The 26,896-nt window shown below is 47.8% G+C and overlaps 1 protein-coding gene across 2 annotated transcripts in view; it reads left to right on the forward strand.

The window, feature by feature from the left end:
- The first annotated feature begins 920 nt into the window (after positions 1–920).
- The window catches only part of CABLES1 (Cdk5 and Abl enzyme substrate 1), a 170,979-nt gene continuing 145,003 nt past the window's right edge, over positions 921–26,896 (forward strand). The window contains exon 1 of one of the 2 annotated variants that reach the window (XM_077492570.1): positions 921–1,607. In XM_077492570.1, coding sequence (XP_077348696.1) covers positions 1,012–1,607 — 596 coding nt within the window. In that variant the 5' untranslated portion in view covers positions 921–1,011. Of the gene's footprint in view, positions 1,608–24,370; positions 25,155–26,896 lie in introns of those variants that run through there. The other variant, XM_077492569.1, reaches the window with a different exon arrangement.

Consider the following 26,896-nt stretch of genomic DNA (forward strand, 5'->3'; position numbering starts at 1 on the left):
AGGTTATAGTATGAATGGAGGAAGTTACGCCCCATACTGCAGGGACAGAGTGGAGGGGAGAGTTGGGGGGGGGAGTATAGTATGAATGGAGGAAGTTGTTGGGGGGGGGGGGGGTTATAGTATAAATGGAGGAAGTTGCGCCCCATACTGCAGGGACAGAGTGGAGAGGTGCAGGGGAAGGGGGAAGAGTTGGGGGGTATAGTATGAATGGAGGAGGTTGTTGTGGGGGGATATAGTATGAATGGAGGAAGTTGGTGTGGGGGGGGGATATAGTATGAATGGAGGAAGTTGTTGGGGGGGATATAGTATGAATGGAGGAAGTTGTTGGGGGAGTGTATAGTATGAATGGAGGAAGTTGTTGGGGGGGGGGTATAGTATGAATGGAGGAAGTTGTTGGGGGGGGGTATAGTATGAATGGAGGAAGTTGTTGGGGGGGTATAGTATGAATGGAGGAAGTTGTTGGGGGGGGTATAGTATGAATGGAGGAAGTTGTTGGGGGGGTATAGTATGAATGGAGGAAGTTGTTGGGGGGGTATAGTATGAATGGAGGAAGTTGTTGGGGGGTGTATAGTATGAATGGAGGAAGTTGTTGGGGGGTATAGTATGAATGGAGGAAGTTGTTGGGGGGGTATAGTATGAATGGAGGAAGTTGTTGGGGGGGGGGTATAGTATGAATGGAGGAAGTTGTTGGGGGGGTATAGTATGAATGGAGGAAGTTGTTGGGGGGGTATAGTATGAATGGAGGAAGTTGTTGGGGGGGTATAGTATGAATGGAGGAAGTTGTTGGGGGGGTATAGTATGAATGGAGGAAGTTGTTGGGGGGTGTATAGTATGAATGGAGGAAGTTGCGCCCCGTACTGCAGGGACGGAGGGGAGGAAGGCCCATCATGTCATCAGTGATCCCGCCCCACTCCCAGCAATAACAAGCAGTGCCTCGGCGCTCGTCCTGCCGCACTCGTGCGCTCATGGAGCGGGCACACACCGTGTCCTGACACCCCTTCTCCGGGCACTATGGCCACTGCCAGCAGCAGTCAGAGTGGCGGCAATGGTGTAATGCTGGTGTCCTGCCCCGGACAGTCCTCCAGCCTGGATCAGGTCAGGAGACAGCAGCTCGTGGACCCTCGCCGGAGACAGGCTGCACTCTCCTTCCTCACCAATATTTCTCTGGACGGGCGACCCCTGCAGGATTTCGGCGGCGCTCCGGAGGGGGATGCAGGTGCAGGCGGTAGGAGTGTGGAGGCTCCGCAGTGTGAGGAGACGGGACCGGGCACTCCGGGGCGCCAGCCGCATGCTCAGCCCTGGAAATCGGTGCGGGCCTCCCCCCAGCCCCTTCCAGCGCGGTGCAGAGCCGGGGTCCTGCGGGAGGATGACGAGTACGGGCTGTACATAGCGGACCAGCAGCCGGCAGAAGCGGAGGATGTCTATGAGAGACGGTCACCGGTCATCCCGATCACCCCGCTGGGTGCCGGTCCCCGGGGCCGCCTGAACTCCTTCACCTATGGGATCCTACCCGCCGCCTTCAGCAGGACGTGTGCCGGCCAGAGCTTCTCCAGTGCGGAACCCATACAGGGGGTGCTGGGCAGTGCCATAGACAGCCAGAGGGCCAGGTAAGGGCTCCATCCTCCTCTGTATAAGGGGCTCACCCCCTTCTGTACAGCCACAGGGCCAAGTAAGGGGGCTCCTCCTGCTCTGTATGGCCAGGTAAGGGGGGGGGGGCTGCTGCTCCTGCTCCTCCTCCTCTGTATGGCCAGGTAAAGGGGGCTCCTCCTCCTCTGTATGGCCAGGTAAGAAGGGGGGCTCCTCCTCCTCTGTATGGCCAGGTAAGAAGGGGGGCTCCTCCTCTGTATGGCCAGGTAAGGGAGGGGGGGGCTCCTCCTCCTCTGTATGGCCAGGTAAGGGAGGGGGGGGGCTCCTCCTCCTCCTCTGTATGGCCAGGTAAGGGAGGGGGGGGGGCTCCTCCTCCTCTGTATGGCCAGGTAAGGGAGGGGGGGGCTCCTCCTCCTCTGTATGGCCAGGTAAGGGAGGGGGGGCTCCTCCTCTGTATGGCCAGGTAAGGGAGGGGGGGGGCTCCTCCTCCTCTGTATGGCCAGGTAAGGGAGGGGGGGGCTCCTCCTCCTCTGTATGGCCAGGTAAGGGAGGGGGGGGGCTCCTCCTCCTCTGTATGGCCAGGTAAGGGAGGGGGGGGCTCCTCCTCCTCTGTATGGCCAGGTAAGGGAGGGGGGGGCTCCTCCTCCTCTGTATGGCCAGGTAAGGGAGGGGGGGGCTCCTCCTCCTCTGTATGGCCAGGTAAGGGAGGGGGGGGCTCCTCCTCCTCTGTATGGCCAGGTAAGGGAGGGGGGGGCTCCTCCTCCTCTGTATGGCCAGGTAAGGGAGGGGGGGGCTCCTCCTCCTCTGTATGGCCAGGTAAGGGAGGGGGGGGCTCCTCCTCCTCTGTATGGCCAGGTAAGGGAGGGGGGGGCTCCTCCTCCTCTGTATGGCCAGGTAAGGGAGGGGGGGGCTCCTCCTCCTCTGTATGGCCAGGTAAGGGAGGGGGGGGGCTCCTCCTCCTCTGTATGGCCAGGTAAGGGAGGGGGGGGCTCCTCCTCTGTATGGCCAGGTAAGGGAGGGGGGGGGCTCCTCCTCCTCTGTATGGCCAGGTAAGGGAGGGGGGGGGCTCCTCCTCCTCTGTATGGCCAGGTAAGGGAGGGGGGGGGCTCCTCCTCCTCTGTATGGCCAGGTAAGGGAGGGGGGGGGGGCTCCTCCTCCTCTGTATGGCCAGGTAAGGGAGGGGGGGGGCTCCTCCTCCTCTGTATGGCCAGGTAAGGGAGGGGGGGGGCTCCTCCTCCTCTGTATGGCCAGGTAAGGGAGGGGGGGGGCTCCTCCTCCTCTGTATGGCCAGGTAAGGGAGGGGGGGGGGCTCCTCCTCCTCTGTATGGCCAGGTAAGGGAGGGGGGGGGGGCTCCTCCTCCTCTGTATGGCCAGGTAAGGGAGGGGGGGGGGCTCCTCCTCCTCTGTATGGCCAGGTAAGGGAGGGGGGGGGCTCCTCCTCCTCTGTATGGCCAGGTAAGGGAGGGGGGGGGGCTCCTCCTCCTCTGTATGGCCAGGTAAGGGAGGGGGGGGGGCTCCTCCTCCTCTGTATGGCCAGGTAAGGGAGGGGGGGGGGCTCCTCCTCCTCTGTATGGCCAGGTAAGGGAGGGGGGGGGGCTCCTCCTCCTCTGTATGGCCAGGTAAGGGAGGGGGGGGGGGCTCCTCCTCCTCTGTATGGCCAGGTAAGGGAGGGGGGGGGGGCTCCTCCTCCTCTGTATGGCCAGGTAAGGGAGGGGGGGGGGCTCCTCCTCCTCTGTATGGCCAGGTAAGGGAGGGGGGGGGGCTCCTCCTCCTCTGTATGGCCAGGTAAGGGAGGGGGGGGGGCTCCTCCTCCTCTGTATGGCCAGGTAAGGGAGGGGGGGGGGCTCCTCCTCCTCTGTATGGCCAGGTAAGGGAGGGGGGGGGGCTCCTCCTCCTCTGTATGGCCAGGTAAGGGAGGGGGGGGGGGCTCCTCCTCCTCTGTATGGCCAGGTAAGGGAGGGGGGGGGGCTCCTCCTCCTCTGTATGGCCAGGTAAGGGAGGGGGGGGGGCTCCTCCTCCTCTGTATGGCCAGGTAAGGGAGGGGGGGGGGCTCCTCCTCCTCTGTATGGCCAGGTAAGGGAGGGGGGGGGGCTCCTCCTCCTCTGTATGGCCAGGTAAGGGAGGGGGGGGGGCTCCTCCTCCTCTGTATGGCCAGGTAAGGGAGGGGGGGGGGCTCCTCCTCCTCTGTATGGCCAGGTAAGGGAGGGGGGGGGGCTCCTCCTCCTCTGTATGGCCAGGTAAGGGAGGGGGGGGGGCTCCTCCTCCTCTGTATGGCCAGGTAAGGGAGGGGGGGGGGCTCCTCCTCCTCTGTATGGCCAGGTAAGGGAGGGGGGGGGGCTCCTCCTCCTCTGTATGGCCAGGTAAGGGAGGGGGGGGGGCTCCTCCTCCTCTGTATGGCCAGGTAAGGGAGGGGGGGGGGCTCCTCCTCCTCTGTATGGCCAGGTAAGGGAGGGGGGGGGGCTCCTCCTCCTCTGTATGGCCAGGTAAGGGAGGGGGGGGGCGGCTCCTCTTCTGTATGGCCAGGTAAGGGGGGGCTCCTCCTCTTCTGTATGGCCAGGTAACGGGGGGGGCTCCTTCTCTGTATAAGGGGCCAACCCCATTCTGTACAGCCAGAGGGCCAGGTAAGGAGGTGGGCTTCTCCTCCCTCTGTACGGCCAGGTAAGGGGGCTCCTCTGTACGGCCAGGTAAGGAGGGGGGCTTCTCCTCCCTCTGTACGGCCAGGTAAGGGGGCTCCTCTGTACGGCCAGGTAAGGAGGTGGGCTTCTCCTCCCTCTGTATGGCCAGGTAAGGCGGGGGGGAGGCTTCTCCTGCTTCTGTACAGCCAGGTAAGGGTCTTCATCTTCTCCTCCTCTTTCTTCTTTCTTCTTCCAGGTAAGGGGGCTCCAGGGGTGTGGGCTCCTCCTCCTCTTGTACTGCCAAGTAAGGGGGCTCCTCCTCTGTAGGTCATGCTGTGTGATCAGGAAGGTGACATTTGTACTTAGTATTGCAGCATTGCCATCCTGCTTTACCACCATCCACATGGACCATTTGCTTCTCCGCCGCAACACTCTTCAATGGAGACCACCAGCCCCATATACGTGGTGTGCCAACAGTCACCCTGTACAGATGACAGGCTGACCCCCGCATGCCCAGAGGTGACTTGGGATTATGAACTCTGACCAGTCCCCCCATTTCTGGGCGCAGCTCATAACTTGCTTCATATGCAGAGTTTAGCTGCATACAAATGTGGCGTTTAGCTGTGTGCGACTGGTACCACTTTTCACCCATCTGAATGAGGCCTGGTTCACACAGGATGTATCGGTGCGAGGGCCATGTGTACCCACCTGGGGATGTACAGATGTTCCCAGCAATCCCATACAGGCAGTCCTATTGATGTCTATTGGAACACGACAGCTGCACAGACACCACTGCTTCTCTCAGTTTGACATCCAAGTGGGTGCACAGCAATCCCAGACAGTGTGAGTTCAGGGGTGCGCACCCCCACAGATGTCATATTGGGAGCAGTGGTGGTGACTCAGCAGCCTCTGTGTCCCAATAGAAATCAATAGGACTGCCTGCACAGGATTGCAGGGAACATCTGTACATCCCTGTGCAGGTAAACATAGCCCTTGCACGGGGTACACATTGATACACCCCATGTGAATGAAGCCATGCTGCTTTCTTGTCACTAGAGATTTATTAAAAACCATATTATCTAGGGGGATTAGCCCAACTGCAGAGTGTATGACAGGGTGGGATAGTGTGCTCAGTGGGACAAAATACCAGCATTTACAGAGCTCACAACATGAGTACAGTGTTGAGCCCTCTCTAGCAGCCGCGTATTTCAGCCTCTTGTAGACTGTGACAGACTGCAGTCAGTAGGGATGGGTGCTGCACCTCTGTCTCCTGGGTGCACCGTCACACCAGGATTGGAAGCACAGCAGCTAGGTATCCAGTATGTAGAGACCTTAGGGTGATCATATGCAGGCAGCTTTTTTTCTGCTAGTGATCCTGCCACTGACCATTTGTCACAATCACCAGTGGCAGAGCCTGTTTGTCCCTATGGAATCACTCCCTATGTACTGTAGCTGATATAGTGAAATATTGCCACTATTGCTAGTGATCGAGATACAGGAACATCAACAGACTGACATTTTGCTGTGTGTGTGTCTACAGAGGGAATGATTCTATAGGAACATGCAGGCAGCCTTTTTTTTTTTTTTGGTCCCTTTTTAATGGGTGGACTCCGCTAGCATGTTCGCCTTCTCAGCGGGGAATCTGTCAGCTGATGCCTGCTGAGCTAGTAGGTGACAGGTCCGTGTTCGCTGTGCGGACACAGACACAGCCCGCTTTCCTTTATGGGCAGTCAGATGGAAACAGAGCGCCTGTCCATTTCCATCTGACTGTCATCCAAACTGACAGGCGTATGGGGAACTGATCCCCCATCTGTCTGTTTCTAGCAGGATCAAATCGGATGCCTGACCGCCCTTAGAGGGCAGTGAATGGTCCGATCAGGCCTGCTTAAAAAACTCACAGGCAGACCCAATCTGTCTGTCCGTGTGAAAGGAGCCTATAGCAGTTCTCCACTCTGCGGGGGGAAAAAAACGAATACATTTAAAAGTCAGCAGCCACAAATCCGGCAGGCTGCTGATTTTTATTAACTGGACACTTACCTGTCTAGGAATCCAGTGCCCAGGATAGTTATTCACTAGACTTCTGGTTCCAGGCATCTTAAAGTGATTGTAATGATCACCTTGTGAAACAACCCATTCAGTTTAAAATATAAATCACAGGCAAAACATTTGTGTATAGATTTAATTATAAATACCTTTTTGATAATCCCTTTCTTTCAATTCTCAGCTGCATAAGAGCTGGGGAGAGGAGAAACTGCAACACAATGAGCTTCCCAGTGAATGGCTGTGCAGCGGGGGCATGTCAGGACAACTCTAATTGTTGGAGGAGAGCAGGCTGAGTTCCCAGCACAGCTAGAGAACTGACTATGCTGTGCCCTCATTCATGGTGGATTTGATTTAAATCACTAGTAAAAAGGCTTGATTTAAATCAACTTGATTTAGATCATAATTTTTAAAGAGCAACTGTCCTCTCTGTCCCACAGCAGCTTCTCCTCTGAGCCGCTGTTGACTCTCCGGCAGTCCCATTCACTGAAATGGGATGGCTGGTGATGCAGCAGTGACACAACAATGTGGGATGTGGTGGCAGCAGGTGAGTGGATGCCCACTAACAGGCGGTGCCATGATAAACCTGAAATGGCAGGTGCTCTTTAAATGTAAGGACTTATTCTTGCTGATAGTTATAATATTTAATATTTACAAACAAAATTAAGGTTTCCTATTTAGAATAATAAGCTGTCAGGTTAGTAAAACGGCAATATCAGAACCAATTCAATCATACAGTTTGTAGTGTACATAGATTTGTAAAACAATAGGATAAAGGAATATTCCTGAACTTTGTTTTATCTCGTGGTTATTGTGAAATTGTGTGATAACGACATGCACTGTATTGATGTAATCTCAGCTTGCAGAGCCTGGATTCATTGAATGAGTTTACTAAAAATGTAAGTATTGCAGAATATACAGCCTCCTGCTACATAACTAAGCTTCATTCCATGCTGAATAAACGAAATTATTAATGTATCTTAACCACTTGCAGACCGGACCATTTTGCTGGTCAAAGACCAGACCACTTTTTGCGATTCGGCACTGCATCGCTTTAACTGACAATTGCGCGGTCGTGCGACATGGCTCCCAAACAAAATTGACATCCTTTTTTTCCCACAAATAGAGCTTTCTTTTGGTGGTATTTGATCACCCCTGCGGTTTTTATTTTTTGCGCTATAAACAAAAATAGAGCGACAATTTTGAAAAAAACGCATTATTTTTTACTTTTTGTTATAATAAATATCCCCCAAAAATATATAAAAAAAAAACATTTTTTTTCCCTCAGTTTAGGCCGATACGTATTCTTCTACATATTTTTGGTAAAAAAAATCGCAATAAGCGATTATTGATTGGTTTGCGCAAAAGTTATAGCGTTTACAAAATAGGGATAGTTTTATAGCATTTTTATTAATAATTTTTTATTTTTTTTTACTAGTAATGGCAGCGATCAGCGATTTTTTTTTTTTTATTGTGACTGCGACATTGTGGGGGACCCATCGGACATTTGTGACACATTTTTGGGACCATTGTCATTTATACAGTAATCACTGCTATATAAATGCAGTGATTCCTGTGTAAATTACACTGGCAGTGAAAGGGTTAACCAGTGGGTGGCAGTGTACTGGTTAAGTGTTCCTAGGGGTGTGTTACTAACTGTGGGGGGGTTGGGCTTTCATTTAGCGAACACTGATCTCTGCTCCAATCACATGGAGCAGAGATCAGCGTCACTAGTTGCTAGGCAGAATGGAGAAATGTTGTTTACACAGCATTTCCTCCATTCGGCCGCTCCGTGAGATGACCGCGGGGATGCCCGCGGCGATCGAGTCCGCGGGTCCCGCGACCGGACTCACGGGGGTCCCGACCAGCGCGGGAGTGCGCCGCCGGTGGCGTGCTCCCGATGGCAGGGCGGCATTGAATATTGGACGTACCTGTACGCCAATATGCCTGCCCGTGCCATTCTGTCGACGTACATCGTCGTGCGCTGGTCGGGAAGTGGTTAAATAGAAAACTATCTCCATAAATTACTCCAAAAGCATTTTATTAAAATTAAATGTAATAAAAATTGATTTTTATCCACCCTGCTCTCATGCCTAGTGTGGTCAGTTGTTAATAGGAAAGCAGAGGGACTAGCAGGAACACCAGGGACTTCACACAAAGGAAGCAATACAAAAAGAACGGGATGCTTTTTCCTACAAGTACATGGGAACGCACCCATATATTAGAAATATGAAGTGTTGGGGTAACTAACAATTTAATTCTGGGCAGCCAACTCTGCTGCTTGCCCCTGTGAATGGTTCTGCAGCCTTCTAAGACCTGTGGGGGGGGGGGGGGGGGTAGATCTTTAACTTGGATCGCCTAGGAGTGAGAGCAGGTACCTGTCAAAACTAGGTACCCACACCCTCTCCTCCTCCAAAAAAAAAAACCTTCTAAATGTGGCAGAGGAGGGGGAAAGGAGGACTTAAAGTGGAACTTTCCCTTTTGGGTGATGCTGTAGATGGTGATTTGTTTCAAGAAGTAGAATGGCCAGTGTGTTATCAGCCATAGGTTGGTCTGTGGCAGTCGGATATAAACAGACATGGACACCTGTCCAATATCAAACCTGCTTCGGTTTCTTCTTATGCCCAGTTGATGGAAATGGTGTGAGCATGGTTTAGGGATCCTTGCATGACTTGCTTATCTTTCAGATCTCTATAAAAATTGCTAAATCAAAGCAACAAGAAGGTAAACGTCAGAAGAAACATGTAGAAAATACTTGCCTTCACAGCTTCCGGACTCTCCCTGTAGGTGCCAGGGGCATCATACTGCAGAAAACTCAGGATCCAAAATTGCACAAGGTGATGCTCCAGCAATGTGCAGAAGTCCTATATTGTGGGTTTTGGGTTCTGCAGCTCTTTCAGGATCCCACATTGAGGCCTGGGGATGAGAGAAGTATGCTTCTCATGTTTTCACTTATTGCTTTCACTTGGTGTTTTTAAATTGTGGGACTGCAAGATAAGTAGACCTTGCATTTTCATACTAGGTCCTCTTTAATACCTTCTCAAAACCAAGTACAAGCAGTCCCCTAGTTACAAACATCCGACATAAACGACTCCTCCTTACAAACGGAGGGAGACAACAGGAAGTGAGAGGAAATCTACCCCTAGGAAAGGAAATTCACCCCTGTAAGACCCCTTTCACACTGCCAACGTTTTCAGACGCTAAAAATAGCGCCTGTATAGTGCCTGAATAAAGTTGCTCCATGCACGCCAGTGGAGCGGTGCGCTGGTAGGGCGTCACAAAGAGTCCTACCGGCAGCTTCTTTGGAGCGGTGAGCTCACCGCTGCCCCCCATTGAAATCAATGGGGCAGCGCTGCGATACCGGCTGCGTTTTGCGGGGGCTTTAACCCTTTTTCGGCCGCTAGCGGGGGGTTAAAACTGCCCCACTAGCGGCCGAATAGTGCCGCAAAACGATGGTAAAGTGGCGCTAAAAATAGCGCAGCTTTACTGCTGATGTCCCCCATGGCTCGGTGTGAAAGGGCTCTTAAAGAGGAAGTAAACCCTTCCAAACAACTTGGACCTATAGGTAAGCCTAGATTAAGGCTTACCTGTAGGTCCAAGCAATATCTCCTAAACCTATATGGTTTAGGAGATATTTGCCCGAAAATGGGCACCGCTGTCTACGGCGCATGCGCCGTAGACAGCGGCGCGCAGGCGCACTAAATGCGGCAAATCCAAGAATGGATTTGCCAAATTTGTCGACTCCCGTGCGCATGCGCGAGAGTGACGTCATCGCGGCTTCGCCGTATGACAGCGGCGGAGCTGCGAGGCGCGACTCCCGTGCGCATGCGTGGGAGTGACGTCATCGCGGTTGCGCCGCTGTGATTCGTCGGAGCTGCGAGACGCCACAAGCAACATGGATGCGGCGGACTACAGGGGACAGCGGTGACTTCGCTGGCTCCTGTGTCAGGTAAGTGACACATAATGAGCTACTATGCGATGCATAGTAGTCCATTATGCTTTACCTTTGCAGGGAAAAAAAGAAGTAAACCCATCAGGGTTTACTTCCTCTTTAAGAGTTTTATTATGGGAAAAAGTTGCCTCCACTGATGCTTTACCAGTCCTTGTTTCCACAACAACCCAACGTGTTCAAAATCCAATTGTCATGGGGACAGAAAGTGAGGTGAAGTCTTTTGAAAAGGGGCACATTCAGCAAAACAAACGTTACAGGGGTGTTAACCCTTCCCTATGTTATCAAAAAGCTTAAAAATGTTTTTTTTGGCTGGAGCTACACTTACAAAAAAATGTACCTGTTCTGACTTATAAATAGATTCAACTTCAGAACAAACCTACAGTACCGATCTTGTTTGTAACCCGACGACTGTCTGTAATTGTCCCTGTAGCACTAAGGTTTGCCAACAAGTAGGGATATTGGATATGACCTGATGCTTGGACAAGTATCGCTGACAAATCGGGGACAAGATAGAGCCCATTCACACCAGTTAGGTTTGTTGTAGCGTGTTTAATTGGTGCGGTAAGGTAGCCCATTCATTTGAATGCACCACAGCGGAACAAAACTCGTACCCACTGCATTTTTGCTAGTGCAGCACATGGGTAGTGCGTTGCTGCATGTTGCAGTGCACTGTAATATAGGTTTGTTGAAGTGCCATGGGCAATGACAGTAGTGTGAATAGGCTTATACTGTCATTGATTTTCCTGGAGTAATCCTGGCACAACCTACAGATCTGTGTGTAAATAATCTGACAGGAAGTGAATATCAGATAAATTGTGTATTTTAGTTAAGTGCTACAATGCTGGACTTTGGCCCATTAAATATTTAATTTTCCTGATCCCGTTCTATACTATCACTGCCAAGGCACAAGAATGTTCTAATAATTCATTGCAGGAGTGCTTTTTTTGATTGACTTTTTCCAGATGACCTTGCCGACAGACCTGGACTAGTTCATGTCATTGCAGCACTAGGATGTGCATGACACCCCTTTTTGTTTTAAATGGTACATCATACACGTTAATTATGTGTAATAGTATGTATCCTATGACCTAAAGGCTGCTTCTTCTAAAATGCAACCATTCTGCTGGATGTAATGAATTCTGTGAATGGTGAAGGGGGGGGCATCGATGTAACCTTTCTTAGTAACAGAGGATACAGTTAACTCTCTCAGCATTGGGAAGACACCCGCTCAGTGCAGTATCCAGCGGCTATAAAGGAGACACAGCAGGGAAGATTTTTAGCATAAGCACCCACCTGCTTGTAATACACACACCAATACTAATGTCAGTGGCTCTGGGCACCTGAAAGAGCAGGATAGGCAAAAAATCCCAAACGCACTTTTGCTGGAAACTCCCACACCAGACAGTAATGATGTAATGCTGCATGCTGTAAACTGACCAGCCACCATGTGTATAGGTAAACTGCTTCCGTGCTGGTCCCCGAACAGGAAACTGTAATGAAGAAACCAATTTGGGCACCCTGTTTCACATGGCACGGGTTCTGTTGAAGTTCAGCTCAGCATTGAATATCTCCATTGATCCTCACTGAGCTTGCAGATGGCTGGTCTGCGTCTGCTCCGCTGATGCACAGTGGACACGGACAGAGCCTGCTGTCCTCTGTGGGCTGTCAGATGTAAACGGACCGTCTGTCAGTTTACACCGACTGACATACGATCCACTAGATGGATGAGGAACAATCCCTATCTGTCTGCACTTAGCACTTGTCTGACACCCGCCGCTCCATAGAGTAGACTGGAGGGTTCGTTTTGAAAACTGACGGGTAGACCCGAACAGCCTGCTGATGTGAAAAGGGCCTATAGCAGTTGATCGTGTAATTGTAGGCTACATAACATTTGTTTTTTGTGTAGCTTATGTGCCTAGAGCTCAGTTAAAGTTGTGTGGTTTTTATTTTATTTTTTTATTTTTATTTTTTTTATCTTGATGGATTCTATCTATTAGGATCAAAGCCTTCTGTGTGAAACGGCTCCCCTCAGCCCCCCCTAATACTTAAGCGATGTTGCACAAGAGTCTCGGCTGTCTGGCTCCCACTGCTGTCAATTTAAAGTCAGTGAGCCGATGAGGAGAGAGAGAGAGAGAGAGAGGGGGGCCAAGCTGTGGCTCCATGTCTGAATAGACACACAGAGCAGCACTCAGTTCAGATGCCCCCATAGCAAGCTGCTTGCTGTGGGGGGGGGGGACTCGGCAGGAGGGAGGGGCTAGGAGCGCCGGCGAGGGACCCGAGAAGAGGAGGATCTGGGCTGCTCTGTGCAAAACCAGAAAAAAAAAAAAAAAAGACTTTATTATCACTTTAAGTGCACTTACCCTCATCCCCTAAACACCTCTGAATACTTCTGATGTTGTGATCTGTTCCAGACAGAGATGAGTATAGTAAAAGAAGCAGTGCTGTCTATATTAAAAGAAGCTGTGCTAGACATAGTATGGTATCGGTCATAGGCCTCATCAGAAATCCGTGGTCATCAGCTCTAAGCTCTATTGAGGTGTATAGGTGTGGTGATGGGGAGGACAAAGAGGAGTGTAATGCCGCGTACACACGGTCAAATTTTCTGACGAAAAATGTTCGATGGGAGCTTTTTGTCGGAAATTCGGACCATGTGTAGGCTCCATCGGACATTTTCCATCGGAATTTCCAACACACACAATTTAATATCTGGGTCTCAAATTTTCCAACAACAAAATCCGTTGTCGGAAATTTCGATCGTGTGTTCACAATTCCGAAGCACAAAATTCTACGCATGCTCGGAATTAAGCAGAAGAGCCGCACTGGCTATTGAACTTCTTGGCCCGACGTGCATCACTGTTCTGGACGTTTGGAATTTCTGACAACATTGTGTGACCGTGTGTATGCAAGACAAGTTTGAGCCAACATCCTTCTGAAAAAAACCATGGATTTTGTTTTCGGAATGTCCGATCGTGTGTACGCAGCATTAGGGTAATTAGTGCATAAAAGTGCAATCGATCATAAATTACTGTTCCTTTTTATTTAGCCCCCTCATTATCATGCCCTTTCACTTTTCATAGACACACTGTAAAATCACATGGGACTTTTGTTTTCAATTCATGTTTTAGAGATAAAAACTAATATATATTTATTTATAATTATTATTTTTTTTTGTGATATCCATTAAAAACTGGACTGATTGCTTCTGACTTTCTCATGGAATGCATGACATGACATTTGGTGACAGGAGGAAATGAATGATGATCAGCTCATTCATGGACAATCAATGCTTTCTTCCATCTTTTGAGGGAAGTAGTGGCCGCTAACAGATTCTTTAATGCAGTTACTGCACAGTACTTCAATATGCTACGTTTTGACTACCCTAGCATGTGTTGGTGCTAATGTCACTGTGCTCGATATAATATTGGCTCCAATGGAGCAGAGTCTAATGCTGCAGGTTTTATGTGCTTTGTAGTGTTGTTTATATTAGAAATGAATGAGACTTAAAATCCCAGATTGCAAATGTTGATGAGCTATGATAAATCCCAAGGAACCAAAGTAGAGTTCTTCTGTGTGTAATTTAACCATTAGGCAAGGGTATGTATTGAAAAAGTTAGATCCCAGCAATGCTAACCAAGGGGCAATATTGACTTTCACAACAAAGAGGGCTCTCCTTGGCTGGCTAATTGAGGGGGGGATCGATACCACTATCAACGTTATGACTACATTTTATTTATAATTAAAAATGAAGCATAAAGTTGTTAATTCTAAATAAACAATTGTGCAATCAAAAGACTTGGTGTTTTTGTAGTAAAAAAATGGAGCCAAGGTTGGGGTATAGGGGGCATATCTGAGGACTTAAAGTGCAGCAGAAATAAGATACCAATAGAGGTGTTGGTGAAGCAGTTGATATAGAACACAAATCTAGCAGCTGCAATTAGGTTGTTGAGTGTTTGGTGCCAACTTAAAACAATTTAAACACTATCTAGTGATCTTGGAACACGCCTGTTTCTAATGCTTGATTCATCAAATGGAACCCTTAGGCGTAGGCAGTAGACTTATTCTGAAAGTGTGACAACGTCAATGTTCCCAGTGAAGGTCCATGCTCACCTCAGATGTGCATTGAATGCACTTAACTAAGGCTGAGCTCCATGAATTATACAAAAACCACCTGTATTCCTTATTCTAGTCCAGTCGTATGTCATCACATTCAAATCCGTCGGACTTTGGTGTGATTGTGTGTGCCCAAGTCCGTTCATTTGGAAAGTCCGTCGGAACTCCGCTGAAAGTCCGTCAGGAAGACCGTTGGCCCTAGTCTGCCGGAAAGTCCGGTCATGTGTACACGACATTAGTATTATATCATGTACATTTTGGAAATAATCTAGGTCATTTTTTTTTTTTTTTTTTTTTTAATAGAAATTTTAAAGGAATCTACTGACCTGGCCGAAACCACCTCCTGAAGGAAGTCATTTTCACAGCGCTTATTGTGAAGAAACCTTTCCATAATTGGAGATTAAATAATTTTTTTTTCTCACCTTGTCAATCAGGACAGCACCTGGAGAGAGCACAGCTCCACCCACTTCCCAGGAAACACTGCAGTCATTTTTCTAAAGCCTGAACACTTCCACCATGGCCTCAGTTGTAACGTTTCCTCCAGCCATGTTAGAAGCGCTGAAGGGAACTAGGGGTGTGCTGCACTCTCTCCAGGTGGAGAAGGGCTAGGGCAGACCTGGTGGTGTTTTTTTGTTCTGCTGGCCAGCCTAACACCCCACCCACCCCCCCCGACAGGTGGCGGGTGTTTCGGTGCCTTTCCCTTCATTTAGTCAAGCAAGGGCAGAGCCCGGTGGAGGGTCCCATGCCGATAGACTGGGGGGGTTGCAGGCAGAGTGCAGGGCTGCATTAGGCAGTGCGGCGTCTTTGGCTTCCAGCGTCCTCTTCCGGGTCCAAGTGGCGGGTGACGCCACTGCCAGATGGGACGGGACTTCCGGCAGCGGTTTCTGGTTCCAGCCCTTTGATCGCAGGATAGGGAGGCAGCCTCGGCGGGTGCATTTCCGTAAATAAAAAGACTGCCGGACGTCTGCTGGAACCCTTGGAGAGATGGAGCCAGAGGAACCCTGGGCAGTGGTAGGAGTGGGAGCCACAAGCACCATCCAGACCCAGGTAGGAGAGGCTAGGGGCCTCTGTTGGTTAACCTGGGCCATGTATGTTTTGCCCCTCCTTTCCCCCCTGGGGGGGGGGGGGCTGCCTCACACTCAGGTGACATCTCTATTAATGTTGGTTTATTTGTACAGCAGTGATTTTGTGGGATGTTTTTTTGTTGTTTTTTTTTTTTTCTCACTGACTGTTGTTTTGGGATCTGCAGGGGAGAATATCCAATCTGTAAATGTATTGATGATATGTTTTGTCTGGTGTATTTTCAGACAAAAGTTGAAGAAAAGACTATGCGTGTTTCCCCCTCCCCACCAAGAAAAGATGTGCTTCATGTAAAGATTCCTTTAGGGCAGGGGTTGACAAATTTGCTTGGAATCTAGGAGCCAGCTAAAAAAGTTAGGAGCCAGGTCCGTGACGGCGATCTGGACCTGTCCCTGGCCTGACATGGAGACGAGTGAGGGGAAGATGGCGCCCCCAGCCCCCCCACCTCTCTCCAAGTCATTGCCCATAGCTCTTAGAGGGACATTTTATTTTTTTTATTTTTTTCAAATGACGATTTTTTTTAAAATTGCATTTTAGTGTAAATATGAGATGTGAGGTCTCTCTGACCCCAGATCTCATATATAAGAGGACCTGTCATGCTTTTTTTCTATTACAAGGGATTTTTACATTCCTTGTAATAGGAATAAAAGTGACACACATTTTTATTTTAAAAACGGTGAAAAAAATAAAAATAAAAAGTTAAAATAAGAAAAAAAAAAAATATTTAAATGCGCCCTGTCCCGCCAAGCTTGCGTGCAGAAGCGAACGTATATATGAAAGCGGTGTTCAAACCATACATGTGAGGTATCGCCGTGATCAGTAGAGTGAGAGCAATAATTCTAGCCCTAGACCTTCTCTAACTCAAAACGTGCAACGTGTAGAATTTTTTAAACGTCGCCTATGGAGATTTTAAAGGGTAAAAGTTTGTCGCCATTCCATGAGCCAGCGCAATGTTGAAGCATGACATGTTGGGTATTGATTTACTCGGCGTAACATTATCTTTCACAATATAAAAAAAAAAAAATTGGGCTAACTTTACTGTTGTCTTATTTTTTTTTTTTTTTTTTTTTTTTTTTTATTAAATAAATTATTATTCCCCCCAAAAAAAGTGCGCTTGTAAGTCCGCTGTGCAAATATGGTGTGACAGACAGTATTGCAATGACCACCATTTTATTCTCTAGGGTGTTAGAATAAAAAAAAAAAAAATAATTATAATAATAATAATTTACACACACACACACACACACACACACACACACACACACACACACACACACACACACACACACACACACACACACACACACACACACACACACACACACACATTATAATGCTTAGGGGTTCTAAGTAAAAGGAAGGAAATGGCTCTATTAGCATTGCTGGTTGTAATTCCAACGGCCACCACAAGAGGGCGCCAGATTCCAGAAGGAACCATAGGATCACAGAAGGCCTCAAAACCGGGGGCTCAATTACCGGCCGGCGGCGGCGCGGCCCGACGCGATCGAGCGGGGGGGTCCACAGAGACAGGATACCCCCAGCTGTGCTGCCCCATGCGCCAGGTCGCTAATTCTAGTCGCAAATGCGACCTGGCGCCCGGGTTTTGTCGAGCCCTGCCTTAGGGAGTCTTGGACCAAGCCTTTGTGCAAGTCTTGCATAGTGGGTTTGGTCAGAGAGGAGACTTCCACTAAAGGACCCTCTGCCCAACCTAGTGAGATGCACACGTCAATCCGGAAGGAGTTGGAAGACCTCTTTCAGTCCTTCCACTCCTATCTTGACAAACAGCCAGTGGCACAATCAACAGAGGGTTCTCCACCCTGCCCTCACACGTTCTCTGTAGCTTGGACAGTGGTTAGAGAGTTGGAGGAGAAAAGTGGATTTCAGGACAGACAAGGGGCAAGGCGAGGAAAAAGAGGTATCTTTCTCCCGTTACAGGCTGTCTTTGGAAGAGGTAGATGACCTTTTAAAGACCATACACACGACCCTAAATATCAAGGAAGATAAGACCCAATTGTCACTGCACGACAACATGTATCGGAGGCTATAAAGAGGAAGTGGAAGGACCCAGAAAAGGGCCCCCTTTATCTCCAGGTCTCTTAAAAGGAGATTTCCTTTTGATGAAGATGGCACGCAAGTTTGGAATAAGACCTAAACTTGACATAGCTGTCTCGCAAATATCGCTTAGCTTTTGAGAACATGGGTGTCTTGAAGGGCACTATGGACTTGGCTTGGGATTCTACGCTAGCCAATCTCAAACCAGCAATGGCATCAAAAGAGGTAGCCAGGAATTTAGAACACTGGTTGGAACAACTAAAAGGCCATATTGAGGCTGAGACCTCTCGCAAAGATTTGTTGGATACTCTGCCAGTCCTACAAAAGGCAGTAGGTTATATGGCAGATGCCTCGGCTGAGTCAGTGAAAATGTCCGCAAGATCTTCAGCTTTGATTAATTCAGCTAGAAGAGCTTTATGGGTAAAAACCTGGTCGGGCAATTCGACTTCCAAATCAAAGCTGAGTGTCCTACCCTTCGAAGGGGATCTGGTATTTGGCCCTGACCTTGACGCTGTCCTAGACAGAACAAAGAGAAAAGCCTTTCCAGCCAAAAAAAGAAGGTCGCACCACAAACTAAGAGAATTTTTCGTCCTTTTTACCAGACCTGGGATTCAAAAGAAATAGGACAGAAGAAACTGTGGTGGTCCCAAGGGGGTTGGGGGAAGACTGGGATGTTTTGTCAACCCGCAAAAACCCATTGATGGTCTCCCGACTGTGGGTGGAAGGCTGCGGTCCTTTTTTCCACAGTGGGAGGGGGGCGACGTGGATGCTACGTGCTGGAGTTCTGAGAACCCACCATCTCTGTTCTATGTGACTCAGGCCCCCAAAGATCAAGAAGAAAGACAGCACTCTTGCGGGAGTTCCAACAAAAGGTAATCACCCCAGTGCCTAGGGAAGAGGAAGGACTAGGGTGCTATTCACATGTTTTTCTAGTAAAAAAAGCCTTCAGGAAAGTTCAGGTTGATACTGAGTTTAAAGATGTTGAACAGGGCCATCCGATACAAAAAATTCTGTATGGACACAATATATTCTGTGAGAAAACTGCTTCCCCCTGGGGTGTTTTCTAGCCACCAATAGTTCTCTGGGATGGGTATTTGCATGTACCCATAGCTCCAGATGAGAGCAGGGGGGCCATCGACTCAGTACAGGAAAGGATTTTTCTCCCAGACGAAAAAAAATGATAAAGGTGTAGGCCGCTGTAAGGAAAGTACAGACAAATTTATCTGTGACAGTTCGGGCTGCCATGTCCATGCTGGTGCTTCTCACGGCCTCAATCACAGCTGTTCAGTGGGCCCGCCTCCATTCTAGAGACCTCCAGCAGGCAATTCTACAGAATTGGACATACGGAGAGTCTCTGGAGAAACCGATCAGGATTCCCTCTCCGGTCAAGAGGAAGTTATGGTGGTGGAGGAGGCAGGCGAATTTGAACAAGGGTCTGTTCTGGACCTTTCCCGACGCAAAAGCTTTAACAGATGCAAGCTCCTGGAGGTGGGTGGCACATCTGGAGAACAGGATGGCCCAAGGGTCCTAGACAGTGGAGGAATCCAGAAGTCCTCCAACTGGAGGGAACTAAGGGCCATTGCTCTGGGGCTGTGGGCCTTCATAGTTTATCAGGGACCAACGCATCTAGGTATTGTCAGACAATGCCACAGTGGTGGCATACATCTCAAGGCAAGGGGGCACAAGAAGCGAGTGTCTTCTAACCTCGGCCTCGCAGATTCTGACATGGGTGGAAGACGGCTTGGCATCCCTAACAGCAATACACCTGAAGGGCAGCCTAAACCGGATAGGGGACTTCTTAAGCAGAAGAATGGTGCTAGAATCAGAATGGAGTCTAATTACAGAGATTTGAGAGGATAGTGGGCAGATGAGTTGTTCCCCAGGTATACCTGTTTGCATCCCAACCAAAAATTCCAGTCTACTTTTCCCTGAACAGGCAGAACCAAGCGGACAGTCTGGACGCATTGGCTCAGCACTGGACATTTTGCTTGTGTTACGCCTTTTCTCCTGTACAGATGATCCCTTTAGTTCTCAGGGTCCCCTTCTGCATCCTGATGTAGGTCACCTCAGGCTGGCAGCCTGGATTCTGAGGAGAAAGGGTTTTGTACCCTGCTAAAAACTAGGAAGAAGGTCACAAGGGCCATTTATTTTAAATCGTGTAAATGCTTTAATTCCTGGTGTGTGTCAAAAAGTTGCTCTCCACAGGAGGACATTTCTGTTCTCAAATTTCTCCATGACGGAGTGGAGAGTGTGTGTGTGTGTGTGTGTGTGTGTGTGTGTGTGTTTTTGTTTTTGGCAGCCAGTACCTTTTTAAAAATTCAGGTAGCAGCACTGTCAGTATTTCTAGAGAAAATTTTATTGCTAGACCCTTTGATCATTTTGGTTTTTCAAGGTACTAGCTAGGGATAGGCTGGTTCCATTTAAGTTTTTCCCCAAATGGGATTGATCAGTTGTTTTGCAGGGTCTTACTAGAAGACTTTTCGAACCACCAGAAGACTCTACAATTTAAATTTTTGCCGTTTAAAAATATCACTGCTGATAACAGTCACCTCAGCTAGAAGGGTCAGTGAACATCAGGCATTATCATTGAGCCTTTCTTGACAGTTTTTGCCAAAGGTTGCTTCCGTTTTTCATAGATCGCAAGAGATAATTCTTCTAAAAGCACGATTGGAAGGTGGCGTCAGATGGCTATCCAAGAAGCTTATAGGGCTAGGGAAGTAGAACGCCCCCGCGCACAGGGGTAGTGGGCCATTCAACACAGGCTGTAGCAACTTCCTGGGTAGAACGAGCTGGGGCTTCACCAGAGCAAATCTACAAGGTGGCCACATGGAAGTTTTTTTGCACCTTCACTCATCACTATAGGCTGCACCTGCTCCCAGCAGCAGAGCAGTCATTTGGCAAGAAGATCCTGCAGGCAGTGGTCACACCCTAGGAGTAAAGCCCCATACACACTATCAGTTTTTCTGCTTTAGTTTTTCCTTCAGATTTACCAAAACCATACAATATGAGGTCAAACCTTAGGAGTTTCAATTTGTATGCAATCAGGCAGGCCCTTGCACTACCTGAAGGAAAAAATCAGCAGAAAATCTGATGGCTGGAGGTACTCGATAACAACTGAGGCCATGGTGGAAGTGTCCAAGCTTTAAAGAAATGACTGCAGTGTTTCCTGGGATGTGGGTGGAGCTGCACTCTCTCCAGGTGCTGTCCTGAAAGATTAGTAGAAATACCATTGCCGGTAAGCCTAACTAAGGTTTTCCTCTAGATGTAACGAGTGTCCCCTTGTCCTCTGTGATGACCTTTAAAGTGAATAACTCGACACCAAGGTCACTATATGGACCCCTTATATATTTGTACATGTTGATCATATCCTCCCTTAATCTCCTCTTCTCAAGAGAGAATAAATTCAATTCCTCTAATCCAGAGGTCTCAAACTGGTGGCCCTCCAGCTGTTGAAAAACTACAAGTCCCATGAGGCATTGCGAGGCTGACAGTTAAGAGCAAGACTCCCAAAGGCAATGGCATGATGGGACTTGTAGTTTCGCAACATCTGGAGGGCCACTAGTTTGAGACCCCTGCTCTGATCTTTCCTCATAGTTGAGCTCCTCCATGCCTCTTATTAGTTTGATTGCTCTTCTCTGCACTTTCTCCAGTTCACCTATATCCTTTTTTGTGAACTGGTGCCCAAAACTGAACTGCATATTCCAGGTGAGGTCTTCCTAATGATTTGTACAGGGGCAAAATTAACGATCTCTCCCTCTCCCTGATATTGCATGCTAGTATTTAAGCTCATGATCAACCAGAACACCCAGATCCTTCTCCACCATTGATTTCCCCCAGTTGTACACCTCCTGGTAGTGAAAGTAAACCTTTCAATATTTTAGTTAGGACAGCTTTTACAGTCAAACAGAACAAGATAAAAGCAAAACTTTTTTTTTTTTTTTTTTTTTTTTTTATATTTTGGATAGAGTAAGAGAGGGTTATAATCCACGTCCAGCTTTAACAAATTTTAGCCATAGCTGATTTCCCACACAACTCGAGGTGCTCCAGTCTCCCCCAAAAAATGAAGTCAGCAGATACAAATACTGTAGCTGCTTACTGGATCCAGCGATGCCTTCACCTGAGCTTAATCTTCAATCGACTTCTGGTTTAGGTGCCAGCATCTTGATTAAAGCAGGAGTAAACCCACTAAAGGGTTTTTGATTATTTTTTTGACCTGCAAAGGAAAAGGTATAATGAGCTAGTATGCACCGCATACTACCTCATTATGAAATACTTACCTTAGAACGAGGCCCCGACGTCTGGCCTGATCCACGCCGAGGGAGCTGACATGTTCCCTCGGCGTGTCTTACGGGTATCGGGCATGCGCGTGGGAGATTTATTTTCGGCAGGGTCTGGCGTCTGCCGGACTTTCAGCCAAGAATCCCCTGTGCGCATGCACCACTGCAGTCAGCGGCGCATTGTGAGGGTAATATCTCTTAAACCGTACAGGTTTAGGAGATATTATTTTTTTTTATATATATTTTTTTTTTTACCTACAGGTAAGCCTTATTAGGCTTGCCTGTAGGTTAAACTTATAAAAAATGACTATACAACCGCTTTAACCGCTTCCCGCCCTATAGCCGACTGACAGCTATAGAGCAGGCGCTTTCGCCCGGGGGGCCGTCCCTGGACGTCCTCATGTTTACTACCGCAATGCGTGCCGCCGCGGGCACGCATCGGTGAAGTTTTGTGTTTGCCGTGTCCCCCGGAGACAGGCAAACACAGATCGCTGTAAACGGCCAATCACAGCGGCCGTTTACAGCACGATCGGCGTGTCCAATGTGAGATGATCTCATATGTAAACATATGAGATCATCTCTCAGCGTCCCTCTCCCTCCTCACACAGACAGCGTGTGAGAGGAGAGAGATGAACGGCTGCAGCGGCCATAAGTGGGGGGAAAAAAAAGTGCCATCTGTCCCCAGTGCCACCTGTTAGTGCCATTTGTCATCAGTGCCACCTGTCGGTGTCGCGTGTCATCAATGCCACTTATCAGTGCCATCTGTCATCAGTGTCACGCGTCATCGGTGCCACGTATTAGTGCCATCTGTCATCAGTGCCACGTATTAGTGCCACGTGCCATCTGTCATCATTGCAACGTATTAGTGCCATCTGTCATCGGTGCCACGTATTAGTGCCATCTGTCATCGGTGCCACGTATTAGTGCCATCTGTCATCAGTGCCACGTATTAGTGCCATCTGTCATCATTGCCACATCAGTGCCATCTGTCATCAGTGTCACGTGTCATTGTCCTGGTGCTCCAGGGCCTTCAAAAGTGTAATAGGTAGTCAACAAGTTAGATGTGTAATTTATGCTCCTAGAACACCTGATGGTGCTCCCTGCATGTTGGGCCTCTATGTGGCCAGGCTGTGAAAAAGTCCCACACATGTGGTATTGTAATACTCAGGAGGAGTAGCAGAATTTTTTTGAGGGTGTCATTTGTGGTATACACATGCCATGTAAGAAAAATAACCTATTACAATCACAATTTTGTGGGAAAAAAATAAAAAAAATAAAAAATCTTATTTTTGCAAAGAATTGTGGGAAAAAAATGACAACATCAAAAAGCTCACTATGCCTCTTACTAAATACCAAAACAAAAAGGGGTCATTTGGGGGGTATTTGTACTTTCCTGGCTTGTTCGGGTCGCAAGAAGTGAGATAGTCCACCAGTACATCAGATGTGATCAATTTTGTGCGATTCGCACCACAGCTTGTAGACTCTCTAACTTTCACAAAGACCAAATAATATCCACTAATTTGGGTTATTTTTTTTACCAAAGATATGTAGCAGTATAAATTGTGGCCAAAATTTATGAAGAAAAATTTATAATTTGCATAATTTTGTCACAGAAACAAAAAAATGTGCGTGTTTTTTTTTTATTTTTTTTTCAAAATTTTCGGTCTTTTTTAATTTATAGCTCAAAAAATAAAAACCCCACAGGTGATCAAATACCACCAAAAAGCTCTATTTGTGGGGAAAATAAGGACAAAAAAAATCATTTGGGTACAGTGTTGCATGACTGAGTAATTGTCATTCAAAGTGTGAGAGCACCGAAAGCTGAAAATTGGTCTGGGCAGGAAGAGTGTTTAAGTGCCCAGTAAGCAAGTGGTTAAGGAAAACTGGCTTCACAGCCAGCTTCCAACTGCGCATGCACAAGCTGCAGTGCACTTTGTGAATAGACCTGCAGTCTTCTGGGACCTGCGATGTGTCCCAGAACACTGCTGGAGATAGAGAGGGGGCTAAACTTTATCTCTGATTGCTGTGGCAATCCGACCGAAAGTGGGGCAGCGGGTCCCTGTCAAAATCAGGTATCCCCCCCCCCCCCCCCCCCCAAAAAAGTGTGAAATGTAAAGGATAAGGGGAGGAGAAACTTCTTTTGGGTGATGTTCCGCTATAATGCGTAGACCAGAATTCTTCAGTGAAAGTATGCATACTATAAATGAATACCATAACTTTTAGATTTATAACTTTTTTTTTATTGAAATGGACTTCAGTAAGTTCTTGCGACTTGTTTTGTTTGCAAATGTGTCCGTCTATGCTTATGTTGCATGTTAACACTTCCCACCAGTTGAATGTTTTCTGACAAATTAATAATGTATTCCCTCCCTGCAAGGTTATCTTGAATGCATTTCAAGGTAACGTTCCTGTATTTATAGTAAACCTAGTACTTCACAGTTGTTAATCCTGAATAAACATCACAAACAAAACAACTGACTACGTCACAAGTCTCTTTTACAGTGTAATATTTGTTTTATCCACATGGGGGAGCAGCTGGTCTTTTTAAATTTGGCTACTGTAAGCAAATTGAGGCGATCCTTCCCATTATTGCACACGTGCAGTAGGCATAAACAGGGGAAGGGAAGAGAGGAAGCATGTCATCTGTGATCCCGCCCAGCACACAGCAATAACAAGCAGTGCCTTGCTGCTGCTACTGCTGTGTGTGAGCTGCTGTGTATCTGGCACTCTGCTGCTATGAAGCTGTCCTGCAGCCTCCGCTGATCTCTCACTAGCATATACTATGGCTGCTGCTACTAGCAGCAAAAGCAACATCAATGGGATGACAGTGGGCTCCATACAGTCTCCAGGTTCCTATAGCCTGGATCTCATTAAGAGGCAGCAGCGCATGGATCCTCGCAGGAGACAGGCTGCCCTCTCTTTCCTTACCAACATCTCCTTGGATGGGCGACCCCTGCAGGCTAATGGGGTAGCAAGGGAGGGTACTGCATGTGCACTAAGCAGGACTCAGCAGACTTCTCATCTTGCAGAAAAGGATGCAATGCACAATACATCACTTAATGCAACATTGCCTGCAACTCCTCAACATCAGGTCCATGCACCGTTCATCAAGACAGGACTAACCTCTCCATCAGGACCCTTGCCTATTTCTGTGGGTGGGAGACGGGAGCTGATGGAACAAGAGATGCAGTTAAGGATACAACAGTTAATTGAGTATGATGAGGAAGAAGAGGAGGATGCCTTTACAAGCAGTGTTCCAGCATCAGCAGGGAGCGGGGTCCCTGTCCAAGCACCTTGCATAGGTAGCAGGGGCCGTCTTAACTCCCTCACCTCTGCTATTTTACCGGCTGCTTTTTGCAGGACTTCAGCCACCCCAGTCTTCAGCTGTAGTGACCAAATACAGAGTGGGACCAGCAGTGCCTTTGAAATCCAGAGGTCACGGTAAGGAAAGAAAGCCAATCAAACAATCTGTTATCCAGAAGGTTCCACAGATCCGAAAGACAGACTAACCATTGCTGCTTTTCTGGAAAGATAGGCATACACAATCGTGAAACCTTCCACTTTCAGTTAGTGGGAAGAATGGTGCTAAGGATGGTATACTAGGCAGTGTGAGGAATAGAGAGGCCATGGTGCTCCAAATTATATAAAGGCCACTTTTCTACAATACCAGAACCATCAATATTCCATGTAAATTATCCCCTGTTGTTACCATAGCAATGCCTTAGTGTATCCATGGCTGATATAAAGTAAGGCCCCATACACGCTATTACATTTTTCTCTAGCTTTTTGTCTTCAGATTTATCAAAACCATGTAGTGCAAGGGCCTGCCTGATTGCATACAAATTGAAAGTCCTAAGGTTTGACCTCATATTGTATGGTTTTGGTAAATCTGAAGACAAAAATCTGCAGAAAATCTGATCGTGTGTATGGGGCTTTAGTCTCAGTAAACTTGCTTTTTGTAGCACAAAAATGATGCATATTGTTCTGCCACTATAGCATAATTGGTGACAACTACCAAATGAGTCTTATAAAAATGTAAATTTGAAGTCTGTAGACTTCTACCCGTTCTCTTATTGTAGCCACCATCACCCTTGCCGTACTCCCATTTTAATTTTTAATTTTTTTTTATCCAGCCTTGCTGATCTGTAGTCATAAATATCCCCCTGGGTCTTCTATATGATAGGTGCAGTAAATGAACGATAGCCTTATTTATTTTATTTTAACTTATCTAAAAACTACTGTAATAATTGCATTTTATTCAGAGCCCATACATTGAAGGATATACAGTAGGTAAAAGATGCCTAGTTTCATTGTCGGCTGTATGCTGGCTATTGTAGTTTGACAGTACTTGTCAAGCCAACAATGCAAATCTATTTTGGTTTATTGAAGTGATTATGATCTAACCTGCAATGCATTGCAGTAATCCCATCCATGAAGTGTATACATAGTAAACTTCTCTATATTAGTATATAGATGTTCTATATACAGGAAGTACACATGCTGCATGGCAGCACCTCATCCTTGGTCCTAGGTCTGATTTATTGTGCAAGCATGCAGCCTGTCTGCTTTGTGGCCATGTGACTGTGTGTTTTCACATAACGCCAGTAATAATCTAGTCATCACAACAGTGCACCAGCAGTTTAGCTAGCACTTTTCACATTTCTGCTTCGTTCTTATAGTTACAGTTTAACAAGAGGGGAAATAACCTATTAGAAGTGTCTGTATAGAAGTTGGGCCTCGTTCGCACTAGTTCTTTAAAAACCTGCAGCCAGATCACACCTGTGTTTTTGCCACCAGCAGACTAGGAATGTATCCCCGGAGTCTGCCTTTTACTGTTCTTGAGGGCTCGTGAACACGGGTGTAATTAAATACTCATGTAAATGCTGGATTATACGAACTGGCAGAAAGATCTAGCGAGAAAAATGCAAGTAGTGGTGCACAAAATACTCTTTTATCTGTAAACCGCTTTTAGAATTGTATGCCGGTAAATTTATGCATCAAGTGTGCACATTTAGGCCCCTTTCACACGAGAGGTCTGATCGGGTCCATCTGTCCGTTTTTCAGGCGGATCTGATCCGATCCTCCATTCTCCTCTATGGAGTGACGGATGTAAATGGACTTGGACAGGGACCTGTCATCCGCCTACTGTGCTCTACTCAGTGATCAGTGGACAGATCCATTGC

The sequence above is a fragment of the Lithobates pipiens genome, unplaced genomic scaffold (assembly GCF_037356315.1).
Source record: "Lithobates pipiens isolate NorthernLeopardFrog02 unplaced genomic scaffold, aLitPip1_a1.2 Scaffold_19, whole genome shotgun sequence".
In the NCBI taxonomy this organism is placed as follows: domain Eukaryota; kingdom Metazoa; phylum Chordata; class Amphibia; order Anura; family Ranidae; genus Lithobates; species Lithobates pipiens.